We start from the raw sequence: 15,230 nt of genomic DNA on the forward strand, positions 1-15,230 counted from the left end.
ATATTATCCTTTATCTGATATGTGTTTCTCAAATATTTTCTCCCATTCTTTGAATTGTCTTTTCATTCTCTTGATAGTGTCCTTTGATGCATATCCACAAAAGTTTTCACATAGGTGAAGTCCAGTTTACCTATTTTTCCTTTTGTTGCCTGTGCTTTCAGTGTTATATCTAAGAAATTCCCAAATCCAATATGGTGAAGTTCGTCCTTATATTTCTTCTATATTTTTATACTTATAGCTCTTACATTAGGTTTTTGATCCATTTGAATTAATATTTGTACATGATCCAACCTCTTCTGGTTTTTTTTGTTGTTGTTGTTGTTATTGTTGTTGTTTTTTAATGTGGATATCCAGTTTTCCCAGAATCATCTGTTGAAAAATCTATCCTTTCACTAATGAATGGTCTTACTCTGGTCAAAAATTAATTGGCACAAGTGAATTTTTAAAATATATAATGGGAAGTTATTGGCATTCCTAATCAAGGTTATTACACAACTCTGAGTCTTTGAAAACAAATGTCCCCTTTTGAAAATGATAGGCTGAAAGAGAAAGTTAATTCTAAATCCCCAAATCCTTTATTATTAAGGGCAAAGCTCACATGAGTGAACATTAAGTTTTACATAAGAGAAAACTTGAAATATGAACTCAATGAACAGAAGAAAACTTAAGGAAGGGGCTGGGGGTATAGCTCAGGTGGTAGAGTGCTTGCCTCTTGTGTATAGTGCTCTGGGTTCAATCCCCAGGATCACCAAAAAAAAAAAAAAAAAAAAAAAAAAAACCCAAGGAAGTTCCCAACAGAGAGGAAGAAAAAACACAAAGTCTAGATTCAAATGCTAGATTGAGAGGGAAGGGAAAGAGGGGGTTCAAGGAGAGATGTATGGAAATAGAATGGAAGATGGGGCAAATATGTCTACCACATGAAACTAGGATTTTCATTACATTTTATGAATGTATACTCATGTCACCAGCCTCTGGACCTTTTGGTGGTTAAACACACACACACACACACACACACACACACAATTTTGAATCTGTTCTTCTAATCTGTCTACCTGCTGAATTAACCAACCTTATAATACCTCTAGATTTCTTATAATGTGGAATGTAATCTTCATTTTTATTTTTTATACTAGAGATTGAACTCAGGATTGCTTTACCACTGAACTATATTCCAGCCCCTTTTACTTCTTATTTTGAGAGAAGGTCTCGCTAAGTTGCTGGCCTTGACATTGCAATTCTCTTGCCTCAGCCCCTGGAGTTGCTGGGATTATAGATGTGCACCACTATACCCAGCCATACTCTTCATTTTAAAAAATACTCACTTTGAGGGGCTGGGGTTATAGCTACCAAATCTGGTAGAGCGCTTGCCTTGTATAGGAGGCACAAGGCTCAATCCTCACCACCACATAAATAAAGATACTATGTCCATCTCTAAAAAAAAATCTTTTAAAAAATTCACTCTGAGTATTTTATTACAGTTGAAAGAGACATTTATTTAATGCCATTATTAATCAATTAAAATAACTGACCTAGGGCTGGGGATGTGGTTCAAGCGGTAGTTCGCTCCTCTGGCATGCGTGCAGCCCAGGTTCGATCCTCAGCACCACATACCAACAAAGATGTTGTGTCTGCCAATAACTAACTAAATAAATAAATTAAAAAAAAAATAACTGACCTAAAATGAAAACCTGAAAATGAGCACTTGTGCAGTTTAAAAATGCCTAAATTTTAGTCATGGTATTTAACTGTATTCAGTCTAAAGAAAGAATATATTAAGTCATTAAAGTGTGACCCCTTCCATATCTATCCACCCAGCTCAATTAACTCTTGGCAATAGGGACTAAAGAATGTCCTTTGAGCACCTGCAGGTTAAGAGGCAACAGAAGAAAGCTGTTAGCAACACAGAAACTAACACCAAAGGAATTGTGACAGAGGAAGGACATGTTTTTTGTCTCCAATTCTTTCGTACATGACTCAGGAGTCAGTACGAAGAATTTATCTAAATTGTTGCCTTACAATCTATGGGCTCAGCATCCAAAATCACCCCTTTCTAATTTCCTACCAGAGCTGCCCACATAATTGCAGGAAAACACCTGTTGCAAAATTAGGTTGTTGAAGCAACATCGAGCCAGGTCCAACAAATCTGTGAGGTAGGCTGAAGCCCACTCCCACTACTTCACAGAAGAAACAATTTGGCATTGGGGACCCAAAACAACGATTTCTAAACTCCTGCAGACCACTCAGAAACAAAACAAAACAAAAAACAAAACAAAACAAACAAACAAACAAACAAAAAACACTATATAGAGAGGTATCCTCACAATTTGTATTGCTAGATTTGGATTTTCATACTATAAATTGCTTTGAAATGAATTTATACTTTGTACTGGATTATGTACTAATTTCTTAGACTTCCTATTTTTAAAGGAGATATGACCTTTTACTGATTTAACTGCTCAATGTTTTGCTTTTATATGTGCTCTTTCAGGCAACAAGATCACAAACCTTTCTTTTCAAGGGTAAGCCGGGACTTAACAATGATTAAGAGAAATAAGTGTAATAAAACATGAAAAGCAGTAACAAATTATGAACAACATAGGTAGTTGCTTACTGAACATTAAGAAAAAAACTCCATTATTACCAATAAAAACAGTAATAATTGTAGCTACTATTATAGAGAAAATATATTACAGCTTCTCCTTTTTCTCTTAACTTATTTTCCCTGTGTGTAAAAGCAATCCCAGAATGCTTACTCTAAATGGGGCTATCCAACACCACCAATTTTGTTTTGTTTTGGGTAAGGCGATTGAACCCAGGGGCACTTAATCACTGAGTCGCATCCCCAGCCCTTTTAAAATGTTTCATTTAGAGAACAGGGTCTCGCTGAATTGCTAAGGCTGGCTTTGAATTGTTTTGAAGGCGTGCGCCACCTCCCCCAGCAACACCAGTTTTTTAAGTATTGAAATATATGAGGGTATAGAACACCAAGCAAACATAGGTACTATGAACAGGAGACCCTTCTTTTTTAGAGCATTATTATAAACCTGTAACTTCATCATTTGCATATTCAATATAATAGCCCTAGCTGAAGTATTCATGGGCCTTAAAGGCCTCTAGGGAAGTTACAAAGTCCCCCAATAAAAGCTTACACAGCTGAACACCTGCAGAGACACCCAGATTGCATGACTGCACAAGCACTGCCTCCATTACTCTCACTACAGCCCCACGGAGGGGCGGGGCCCAGAGCCGGAAGGGGCGGGACCAGGACCGGTCCCTAAGAGCTGTGCGGTTTCGCGGCTCTTCCTTTTCCGCGCAGCCGCGGAGAATGGGAGGTGTGCTTTCGCCGTGGTGGCCGGGTGGTGAAGGAGCCTGTGGGCCCGGTGCCGGGTTCTTCGAGGTGAGAGTCCTCGGGATCTTAGTCTCTCCTCTCTTCCGTACCAAGTTCCTCCGCCCTGTGGGTGCCGGCCGCGTCGGTGCTTTACCCGAGAGCACCGAGCATTCTGCGGCCGCGGGCTGGGCGCAGGAGGTAACGCTCCTCCCTGTGGACGTGGCCTGGAGAGTTCCCTTCGTGCGGTTCGCGTAGTTGCGTTTCATAAGTAACTACCTGCGGGCCTTAATTGATATTATTCCACAGTAAACACCGGTTTCGAAAGGGTCTTCTGTGACCGGGGAGAGTTGAGGAAGGAACGTCCAGCGGCTTCGTAACCCCCCACTCCCCCACCCCCGCACCTTCGCCCGAATCTCCTTAATCACCAGCAAAGCTCGACTTTGGAGGTTTCAGGCTCCCTTGAGTGGGCGGTTTCATTTTCCTTAAGGGGGCATTTTATAAAGATTATTTTCTTTTAAATGCTAAAGACACTTAACCGTACAAAATCGAGGGGTTTGGAAAAAGCAGTAAGCGCCGCTTAACCACTGATCTCAACGTATTTGTAGAATTCTGGCATTTGTTCATGAATCGCCCTTGTAAATATAAAAGGCTTTGAAGCTGGATAACAGAACGTGGAAGTATGGAAGGCCTTTGGGCCAAAAATGCCTACTGTACACATAGATCTTGTGTTTACATGGAAATGTGTGTTTCTGGACATTACACAGAAGATTCCAGTCTACAGCTGGGAGTTTAGGAAAAAACATGTTACCTCTTTAAAAAGCTAAATATTCATAAACATATCCCACTAGTTGCTGTTTGCTTCCTGCCTTCCACCCACAGGTACTCACCATCTGGAATTTTGTGAGTCTGGGGTGTTTTGTTGTTGTTTGAGGGAGTGATGAAGATTGCAATTTCGTTAATAACATGCATTTCTAGATCTTTGCTAAGTTTTGAAAATGCATGTAGTTACCTACTCTTTGTAAATTAAACAATTTTTCATTTTGGAACTATTCTTTACCATGTTTATATTGTTTTTCTAATATTGATTGTGTGAAACAAAGACTTGAAATTGATAAATTGTTTTGCAAGTTCCAGTTTTACATGTCTTCATAAATCATTTCCAGTAGCTGTCTGGTTCAGTGATTTATCCTCTTGGGGTGCTGTAGGACATGATTTGTGACTCTGGCCATTCCTTAGCACTACTTAGTGCACTTTCAGTCAACTTGCCAACATAGGTATCCTTGCCCTAAAATTACTAGATTTGCCGTTGTAATGTTTTTAGATGAAGGTCTGCACACTTTTTTTCTGTACATCTAACCTTTACCCTTGCTCATAGTTCATCCTGTCAAGCTTTGAGACAGAAAAGCAATGGCTTTGATACTCACAAGAGTCCATCCTGTCTTAAAATCAATACTGCTGCCACAGTTATTAAAAAACAGTTTCTGCAGATTTTCCTGCCCTTGCTCAACATTTCTAGCTTGTAAAGAATCGGATTTATGGAATTATGACTTGAGAGCTAGTTTGTAAAATATGATTGTGTTTATGCTTCTGACAAGAATGAAATTCTCATTGGACTCTCGCCACACATAAGGTGCCAAATAGAAGTATGAGAATTCACAATTGAATATTTTTGTTTCTAGGTACAACATCTAGTGGCATGAAGATGTATGAAGATGGTTGGAATAAATGCTCTTCAAAACTTGTCATAGAAGATGAGTGAAGAAAATGAGTAGGACCACATTTGACATGTAACACATAGTACCATAGTGTGTGCTTTTCTTTTTCTTTGTGATAGTCTAACTAAACCAAAATGTGTAATATATTCTTGACATAGATCGATTTAACTGCTGGCACAGTGATGACAAATTTTTGCCGTTTACCCAGCTGAGGGTTTTCTTTGAAGAAATAATTTTAAGACTGAGGTGCCAGTAATATATATTGATTATGTGAATTACTGAAGTATTAAACTGTTTTCGTTGAAATGAGTGAAATGTTCTTTCTCTTTCTCTTCTGCATATAGGCAGCTATCAGTGAATGCTCCAGTCCTTTTGATGTAGTGTTTAAAAATACATCCTTGCCTCAAGTAAGTGTGACTTCACCACAACCTTTTTTCTTCTTATTCTTTTTTTTTTGTGGTGCTGGGGATTGAACCCAGGGCTTTGTGCATGCAGGCTCTACCAACTGAGCTAAATCCAGCCTCAAGCACCACATATTTTGATGGCTCAGAAGCATTTGAACTCCAAAAGACTGGGACCAGTTTCTTTTTAAGTTGCCTTTGCATATCTGGGGTGTGTTTTCCTTTTCTCGGCATTATTTTTTTTTTTTTTTTTTTTTTGAGGATATTGAGCTTGAGTTTCTGAATTTGGGTAAAAGTGATTTTCACTGCTGCTTTCTTATTTTCCAGAGGTGTGGCATGCAACGTTGTGAAAGGGAAAAAAAAAGAATTTATGAAGAAAACAAATAGAAACAAACTATGAAATTTTTATTTGATATTAATAAACAATAAATTATGTGGTAAAATACATGTGTGACAATTTTTAATTGCTCTTGGCAATATTGTTTTCTTTTTAAATAGTTTTTTCCTCCTAGTCATTCATCAGTTCTGTTTTTTAACATACTTTGATATAGTTATTGTTAATTAAGTAGCTCATCTGTGGATAGTGACTGTCACTGTAGGCAGCTGGGAAGATAGTAATGGCTATGGTGCCTGAAAAATGGCTGATTGGAATCTTCTGAACTCCTTTTTATAAGTTAAAAATTGCTTTTTTTTCCCTATAAGCTGAGACAGTTGTATTGATCTAAGGTAACAGTATGGCTTTGCCTCACCCCACAGAGCCAGAAAAGTGAAATATAGTACATGAAAAGGCACAAAACAAGGCTCTTAGTTAGCAACAGAATTATATATTTTGTTAAAAACTAGCTTAGCTTACTGAAAACATTGTATATTGCTGGCACTGGTTGGTATTCAATCATAGTGAATGGCCTTCCTATAGTGTGTTAGGGAGCCCTCCAGCTGTATGGTTAAGTAAGCTCTGGATTGTGAGATTTTGGATTTAGGTTTTTTTTTTTTTTTTCAATTTGTTGTAGTTGTAGATGGACAGCATGCCCTTATCTATCTATTTATTTATTTTAATGAAGTGCTTAGGTTCCAACCAATGCCTCACCTGTGCTAGGCAAACGCTCTGCCAATGAGCCACAACCCCAGCCCTGGATTGTCAGTTTCGAAGAATTAGATCTTGGTTAATAAGGTGGCTCTTGGTGTGATACATTCTTCATTCTTTGAGTTGAAGTAATTTTTCTTGGGGGGTGGGTATTGGGGATTGAACTCTGGGGCACTTGGCCACAGAGCCATATCCTCAGCCCTATTTTGTATTTAGAGACAAGGGTCTCACTGAGTTCCTTAGCACCTCACTTTTGCTAAAGCTGGCTTTGAACTTTCAATCCTGCCTAAACCTCCTGAGCTGCTTGGAGGTGTGCACCCAGCAAGTAGAAGTAATTAGAACTGAAAAGGATTGGAGGATTTTATTGTCCCTACTTATTCAGAGCAAAATGAGTAGCAGTTACTGAAGTTGAGGGCCAGCCTGGGTGACAAGGAGACCTTGTCACAAAAACCAAAATGGTCAAAGAATGTAACTCAATGCCAGGCTGCTGGCAAACAGGAGGATTATGTCTTCTGGTATTTGAGGTCAGCCTAGACGGAGTGAGACATGCCCTCACTTCAACAATACATAAAAATGAAGAATGGATTTGCATATTGGTTTCATTGCATTAGGGAACCTTAAAAGTTAGAGGCAAACTTGTTCTCTGGTTACTTTTTTTTTTTTTATCACAGTTATTTATATATAGAAATTTCAAAGGCTTTTCTGACTCCAAATTTAGGGCTTCTAAGACAATGTTCATGTAATGCATATGTGTATAAGCTGAAAAGGCCTTAATTAAAAAATTTTTTTAGTTGTTGATGGACCTTTATGTGTGGTACTGAGACTCAAACCCAGTGCCTTATGCATGCTAGGCAAGCGCCCTACCACTGAGCTACAACCCCAGCCCTAAAAAGGCCTTAAATTTGAAGCTTCAGGTTATGCAAATTAGTTAATCAATTCGCCAGGTTCACAAGTATAAGGGAAAAAAAATGGCTTAAAAATTTGTAGGGAGCGTTGGGATTGTGGCTCAGTGGTAGAGCGCTTGCCCTGTACATGTGGGGCACTGGGTTCGATCCTCAGCACCACATAAAAATAAATAAAGATATTTTATGCAACTACAATTAAAAATATTTTAAAAAATAAAAATTACAAGCAAATAATATTTTAAAAAAATTTGTAGGGGGCTGGGGGTTGTGGTTCAGTGGTAGAGCGCTCACCCAGCATGTGCGAGGCCCTGGGTTCGATCCTCAGCACGCATAAAAATAAATAAAGGTATTGTGTCCAACTACAACTAAAAAAATATTTTTTAAAAATTTTGTAAATAAGGTTATTGCCATCTTATGACAAATAGAGTGAATTCCAGGTTAACCATTTTTCACATTGTAAGGTTCTTTTTTTTTTTTTTTTATCACATACACTGGGCTAACCAGAAACTTAGGATTCTCTTTGGTGACTTCATCATCTTAATCATCCACATTTCTCTCCTAAAATTTGAAATTTTGGTAATTTGTTTTAGAAGTTTGGATTAGTGTATATCCCAGTAGCAGCTGATTTTTGTGGGGACCATGGTTTGTTTTTTAAATGGCATTCTGATGTACTCCTGTATACAGTACTATCTGAAGCATTACTTTAAAGTTACTCGAATACACTCTCCCATTGCTGAAGTTGAAATCAAAAGGAAATTTTTCTCAAATTGCTTATTCATCGTTAGTGAAAACAGCTGTTCCCGGTCCATATGTGGCAATAAACTGTTGGAGCTGTTTCTGGCACTGAGTCAGATAGAGATCCCTTTGTTGTAAGTACTCTTCGTTGTACAGTTCAAAGGGAAATACTGCATTTGGAGCAACACAAAATACAGTGGCCCCTAAATGAAGAAGGAAATATAGTATAAATGAGAAATATTCCTTAAAATGCTAAATAATAACAACTCATTTTCAACTGAAATGATGAAAGTTTTTAATAAATATTTTAGATGTTGATGAACCGTAATTTTATTCATTTATTTATATGCGGTGCTCAGAATCAAACCCAGTGCCTCTCACGTGCTAGGCAAGCACTTTAATCATTGAAATCTTGTTTTTTTGAATACCAATATGATGCACTGGAGAATAAACAGAAGCCCCAAATCTACAAACCTACCTGATTATCCATTTTCTTTTCAAATTGAACAAGTGACCTGTATTGAGTCTAGTTCCTTAATGTGCTCTGGATCTGACTGATCCCTCTCCTATTTTTTAAGGATTTAATTCCTTCAATTTCATCCTACCCCCAACATCCTTTTTTTTTTTTTTTTTTTAATTTTTTTTCTATTTTGGTACCAGAGTTGAACTCGGGTGCTTAGCCACTGAGTCATCCCCAACCCTCTCCCCCTTTAAAAATTTTTTTTGAGACACAGTCTTACTAGGTTGCTTACAGTCTCACTAAATTGCTAAAGCTGGTTTTGAATTTGAGATTCTGCCTCAGCCTCCTAAGCTGCTGGAATTATAGGTGTACACCATCATGCATGGATGGGGTCTTGCTATGTTGTTCAGCATGGTCTTATACTATGGGTGTGTACCACCAAGCCTCGAATTGTCATCTTTGTAGTATTACTGCATATCATATGATTTAATACCTTATGTATTAAAAAGATAATAATCCCTTTTCAGACCCCACATTCTTCTTCAGCTAATGCTCAGTTTCTTTGCTTGTCTTCATAGTCAGCATCTCAAAGTTCTCTGTGCTATTTCCATATCTATTCCCACTCAACAGCTCTCTAAATAGTTTTGATCATGGCCACCCACCAACCTCTGGATTATCAAATCTTAATAGGCTATGATACAATTGGCCAATCTGTTCCCTTTGGAAGCCCTCTTTTGGCTTCTGTAACACACTTCATTTTCTTCCTACATTCTAGCTACTGGTTCTATCTTTGTTCACTTTCGTCGACCCCATTTCTGAATATTGGAATTCACTTTAGTCCCTCTAAGGTGATTTCATCCACTTCTTGGCTTTGAATACCATCTCTATGCTGATGGTTGCTAAATTATATTTCTAGGTTAGAACTGTCCTAAGTTCCAGTTTGTGTATTGATTTCTCTGTAGAATATCAGAAACTTACTATAATTTGATTTTTCTCCCAATCTCTTTTATTCCCAGTCTTGGTACCTGGTTGCTCAAGGCAGAAACTTAGGAATTTTCCTTAATTCCTCCCTTTCCCTCTCTACTCCTGCACCCAACTCTAGCTCTAGTTCATGAGCAAAACCTATTGTTTTTTGTATCCAAAATGTATCTCTAACCCAATACTTTCCATTTCTACTGCTTCCACCTAATCAAAGCTCCTATTATCAATTGCCTGGACTATGACAATAATTTCCTAACATCTTTTTCCACCCTTTACCCTCTCCAATCCATTCTTTAGATCCAATATAGACAATGATACTTATATATAATTGATCATATTAGGTTTCTGTTTCCTGTTATACTTGGAATAGAAACCCAATTTTCTACCACAAGTGTGTGAGGCTTTACAGTAACTAGTCCTAGCCTGGCCCTCTTTCATTTTCTTGAAAAGTACCTACACAATATAGTTTCCCTCTATCTGGATTTCTTATCCTTCAAGTTAAATAACTATTACCTCCTTAAAGATGTCACCCTAAAATCCAGTCAAAATCAGTCCCTTTTATTTATTTTATTTTCTTAGAGAGAATTTTAATATATATATATATATATATATATATATATATTTTTTTTTTTTTCCTTTTAGTTTTCGGTGGACACAACATCTTTTGTTTGTATGTGGTGCTGAGGATCGAACCTGGGCTGCACGCATGCCAGGCGAGCGCGCTACCGCTTGAGCCACATCCCCAGCCCCTCCCTTTTATCATTTTTTTTAAAAATTTTTTTAATTGTAGATGGACACAATATCTCTTTTTTTGTTTATTTATTTTTATGTCATGCTGAGGATTGAACCCAGTGCCTCATACTTGCTAGGTGAGTGCTTTACCACTGAGCCACAACCCCAGCCCCCCTTTTATTATTCTTGCTTATAACAGCCTGTATATTTTCCTCCATCTCAATTTGTATTATATATTAGTATATTTACATTTTTTATAATTTTTTTTTTGTAATTGTAGATGGACTGTATGCCTTTATTTTGTTTATTTTTTAATGCAGTGCTGAGGATCAAACTCAGTGCCTCACACGTGCTAGGCAAGAACTCTGCCACTGAGCTACAGCCCCAATCCCAGTATGTTAACCTTTTAATATTTGTTCTCTCACTAGGCTGTAGACTACAACTGAGTATAGACTGTCTATTTTTTCACCACTGTATATCGGGGACCTATTACCTAGTTGTCAATCAAATATTTGTTGAGGGGCAAGGGTTGTGGCTCAGTGGTAGAGCTCTTGCCTAGCATGTGTGAGGTACTGGGTTCTATCCTCGGCACCACATAAAAATAAACAAATAAAAAAATAAAAGTATTGTGTCCATCTAAAAATATTTTATACAGCTAAAAAAAATATTAAAAAAAAATTGTTGCCAGGCACGGTGGCTCATGCCTGTAATCCCAGCATGGGAGGCTGACACAGGAGAAGTGCAAGTTCAAAGCCAGCTGAGGCAACAGTGAGGCACTAAAGTAATTCAGTGAGACCCTGTCTCTAAATAAAATACAAAATAGGGCTGGGGATGTGGTTCAGTGGTCAAGTACCCCTGAGTTCAATCCTTGGTACAAAAAACGACAACAAAAATTGGTTGATGCACAAAATAATTATGAATATTGAATTCATATAATGATAATTACAAAGCATAACAGCACATAACATACTAATTTTAATATATCAATCCTTAAATTTATCATTTATCTCAAAATACCATCATAGTTTTACTTTATAGTATACAAATAATATAAAAAGAGTAAATTAATAAGGTAACATACACTAGGAACACACGAGGAAACCCAAGTGTGGCTTTGTATAAAGACTGCCTATTCTCATGTCAATTCTACCTAAGAAAATCATCCCTTGGAATCATTTTCCTCTGTGTTTAAAGTAATATTTAATAATCTCTTAACATTAAGATTTAAAATTATATATCTAACTGAAAGTCATTATGAAAACAAAAGTAAAATTTTTTTCACATAGTTTTGATTCCTTCAAATGCTTTTTTTTTTTTTTTTTTAATTTTTTAGTTGTCAATAGACCTAAGATTTTACTTATATGTGGTGCTAAGAATGAAACCCAGTGCCTCACACATGCTAGGCAAGTGGTCTACCACTGAGCCACCAACCCAGCCCCTTCATGGAAGTCTGGGTTTTTAAAAAATATTTTAGTTGTAGTTGGACACAATATCTTTATTTTATTTTTATGTGGTGCTGAGGATTGAACCCAGGGCCTCACGTGTGCTAGACGAGCACTCTACTGCTGAGTCATAACTCCAGCTCCTTCATGGAAGTCTTGACAAAATAGTCACAAAGTAAAAATATTCTGTCATTCTACTACAGGAATTCTTAATATTATAAAATCATAGTTATTCAAACCTTAGTTTTTAAGTGTTTTTTTTTTTTTTCTTCCAAGAACTGAGGATTAAACCCAGGGTCTTGCACCTGTTAGGCAAACACTCTACCACTGAGGTACATTTTCAGCCCTTTCAACCATCGTTTTTAAATTCACAGACTTACTTTTTTGTTTTGATTGTTTTCTTTTTGTATCAGGGATTGAACCCAGGGGCACTCGACCACTAAGCCAAATCTACAGCCCTTTTTATATTTTATTTTGAGACAGGGTCTTGCTAAATTGCTTCGGGCCTCATGAACTCAAAATCCTCCTGTTTCATCCTTCTAAGCTGCTGGCATTTCAGGTATGCACCATCATACTTTGTTTTATCACTGAAACTCAGATGTGACGTAACAGTTGATGGCAAAGTTTGCAGCATTTTTTCCCTTAATGATAGATAAAATAATGTTTCTTGGATTTGATGAAATATTATCTTAAATAGAGATTAAAAGAAGAATGTAAAGATAAAGCAAATTAAAAATATTTACATATCCTTCCTATTATTTAGTATTGGTTGGGAACCAGTTTTTCTATCTTTTGGTTAATAAAACCAAATTCAGAATGACAGTCTTTCTGGCAGTCATGAATCTCTAAGGCACACTTAATAAAACTTAAAATCTCTTCCTAGAAAGGGGCACACATACCCAAATTTGTATATAACTTAAGGATCAGCAAGGCTCTAGGATTCCAAGCATCCATGGATCCCAGGTAAAGAATACTTGATTTAGGAGCTGGGATTGTGTCTCAGTGGTAGAGTACTTGCTTAGCATGTGTGAGGCACTGGGTTCGATTCTGAGTACCGCATATGAATACATGAACAAAATAAAGGCCCATCAATGTCTAAAAAAATATTTTTAAAAAAGAATTTTGATTTAGACAATTATAAAACAGTTTGTAACATTTTAATGGATCTTTGGAATTAATTTGGAAATTAATGCAATATAAATATAATGTAAAGTAAATTTATGTTTGTTTGTTTATTTTGGTATCAGGAATTGTATCCAGGGGTACTTAACCACTGAACTATATCCCCAGCCCTTCCTGTTTTTTATTTTGATATGGACCTTGCTAAGTTGCTGAGGCTGGTCTTGAACTTGATTGAAATCTTCCTGTCTCAGCCTCCTGAGTTGCTGGGATTATAGGACTTGCCACCATGCCCAGCTATTTAAAGCAAATTTGAACACTAAACATCCACAGCAAAGCTACTACTATTAATACTTTCAAGTCCCAGGACTGGAACAAAAATCTGGTTTGAAGCATTATATCTCTCATCACTATTAATATCTAATTCACAAAAACTTTGTGAGAATAACTTTACTTATCCTTAAGAGCTCTTTTGTAATTTTAAGAGCAAAAACATAGTAATTGCCATTCATTTCAAATGATTAAGTGCAGTAGTCAGTATTAAATTTTCCAATTCAGAGAAGGTGGTTATTTTGGCTATGTGCCTAACTCCACTGTGGGGGACTGCTTGGCAAATGTTGCATGTTTTATTTATCTTATTATTTATTTTGTTTATTATTTTTAAAATTCATTTTTGCAGTACTGGATTGAACCCAGGGACACTACCACTGAAGTACAGCCCTAGCCCTTTTTCTTTTTTTTATTTCTGAGACAGGGTCTGGCTAAATTTCGAAGGTTGGCCTCCAACTTTTTGATCCTTTTGCCTCAGGCTTGCCTCCCAAATTGCTGGGATTACAGGCATGTGCCTCCAAATCTGGTTTGTATATAAACTTAATTCATTTCATGTCTTGTATTAATAAGTACTCCTTCCCCCCTAGAATTCTTTAAGCAGCACCAAAGTTCAAGTATTGACGCACTCATGCATAATAAGGAACTAATGTTTAAAATATATTTAACAATTTAATAAATGAAGAATACTGAAGTTTAAATAAAATTTATCTGTAGAGATCATTAATAATTTAATACAGGGCTGGGGATGTGGCTCAAGCGGTAGCGCGCTCGCCTGGCATGCGTGCGGCCCGGGTTCGATCCTCAGCATCACATACAAAGATGTTGTGTCCACCGAAAACTAAAAAATAAATATTAAATTAAAAAAAAATTAAAAAATCTAACAATTTAAAAATATAATAATTTAATACATTACCATATTTCAATGTGAGAGATGTTTCAAATAATAAAGCTGCAATTAGTACATCTTCTTTGAGCACTTTATTCCTTAAATTCAGTCGTGCATGGGCTTCAGATAAGGAAACTCTAAGAAACAAAATTGATGCCAGTAAAATATGTTGATATTACAAAAATATATTTTGGTAGAAATAAACAAGACACATAAGAATATGACCACACAGATGAAAGAACAACATATTCTTTTTTTTTTTTAACACTATGTTCTTTTTTTTTTTATCTTTATTTTATTTTTATGTGGTGCTGAGAATCGAACCCAGTGCCTCACGCATGCTCGGCTACTACTTGAGCTACATCCGCATCCCCAAGAACAACATATTCTTACTTTAAAAATTGTAGATCTTTTTAGAATATTTTAATAGACTATTATTTATAGACTATTCCAGGACAAGCAAGTATCCTCACTTACGATCAAAGAATGGTTTCTATCCTAGCTGCTCCTCATCATTCCACCCAGCTACTACAACTTAAGTTCTGTTCAGATAAATATGTAGTTGGGAAAGTAAACCTAACTAAATATCTTTAAGACACATCCTTAATGTTTTCATCTAGTTCTTCATCTGTCTGATGTCTTTGTATAATCTTGCAATTTCAAAAGTGGAAAGGATCTCTGAATTCAAATTTCAAATTCCTATCAGATAAGTGAATTTTCTCTAAAACATCCTGGACTACTCATTATCCAGTTTCTTAAACTTCTAGCATTTACTGTTTCATGAGGCAATCTTTTCCTCTATTTTAAAAAATTTAACCAGCTTCTATTATCTGGAAGATCTCCCTTAAGCTTTCATTAGATGATGTAATATAACTGAATGACTCTTGGACTTAAGAATCAGAAAACCTATGCTGTTTCTCTAGAATTTTCTAGCCATGTGATTTTATATAAATTGACTTATGAGAATGTTTTGGAATTCAACTATAAAACAAGAATACTAAGTAAAGGCATTTGAAAGTTTTGCAACTAACCTACAAAGCTTACATACATCTAAAGTGAAATTGGTTTCAATGCAATTGTCACTGGTCTCTTATTCTATCTTTTTAAACTAT

General features: G+C 36.5%; 1 protein-coding gene and 1 long non-coding RNA gene across 2 annotated transcripts in view; one reads left to right on the forward strand and one right to left on the reverse strand.

Moving 5' to 3' along the window:
- The first annotated feature begins 3,264 nt into the window (after positions 1-3,264).
- Positions 3,265-5,889, forward strand: LOC308633769. The gene is made up of 4 exons (XR_014018858.1): positions 3,265-3,397; positions 5,008-5,135; positions 5,392-5,450; positions 5,772-5,889. It is a non-coding gene; the product is annotated as an uncharacterized lncRNA (long non-coding RNA).
- A 2,028-nt stretch (positions 5,890-7,917) lies between these two features.
- MCMDC2 (minichromosome maintenance domain containing 2) overlaps positions 7,918-15,230 on the reverse strand; it is a 34,608-nt gene continuing 27,295 nt past the window's right edge. The window contains exons 13-14 of the mRNA XM_081266790.1: positions 14,146-14,255; positions 7,918-8,371 (exon numbers count right to left, since the gene is read on the reverse strand). Of these exons, the coding sequence (XP_081122916.1) occupies positions 8,205-8,371; positions 14,146-14,255 (277 nt within the window). The 3' untranslated portion in view covers positions 7,918-8,204. The remainder of the gene's footprint in view (positions 8,372-14,145; positions 14,256-15,230) is intronic.

The sequence above is a fragment of the Spermophilus citellus genome (genome assembly GCF_964194105.1).
Source record: "Spermophilus citellus genome assembly, chromosome: 14".
Classification (NCBI taxonomy): Eukaryota; Metazoa; Chordata; class Mammalia; order Rodentia; family Sciuridae; genus Spermophilus; species Spermophilus citellus.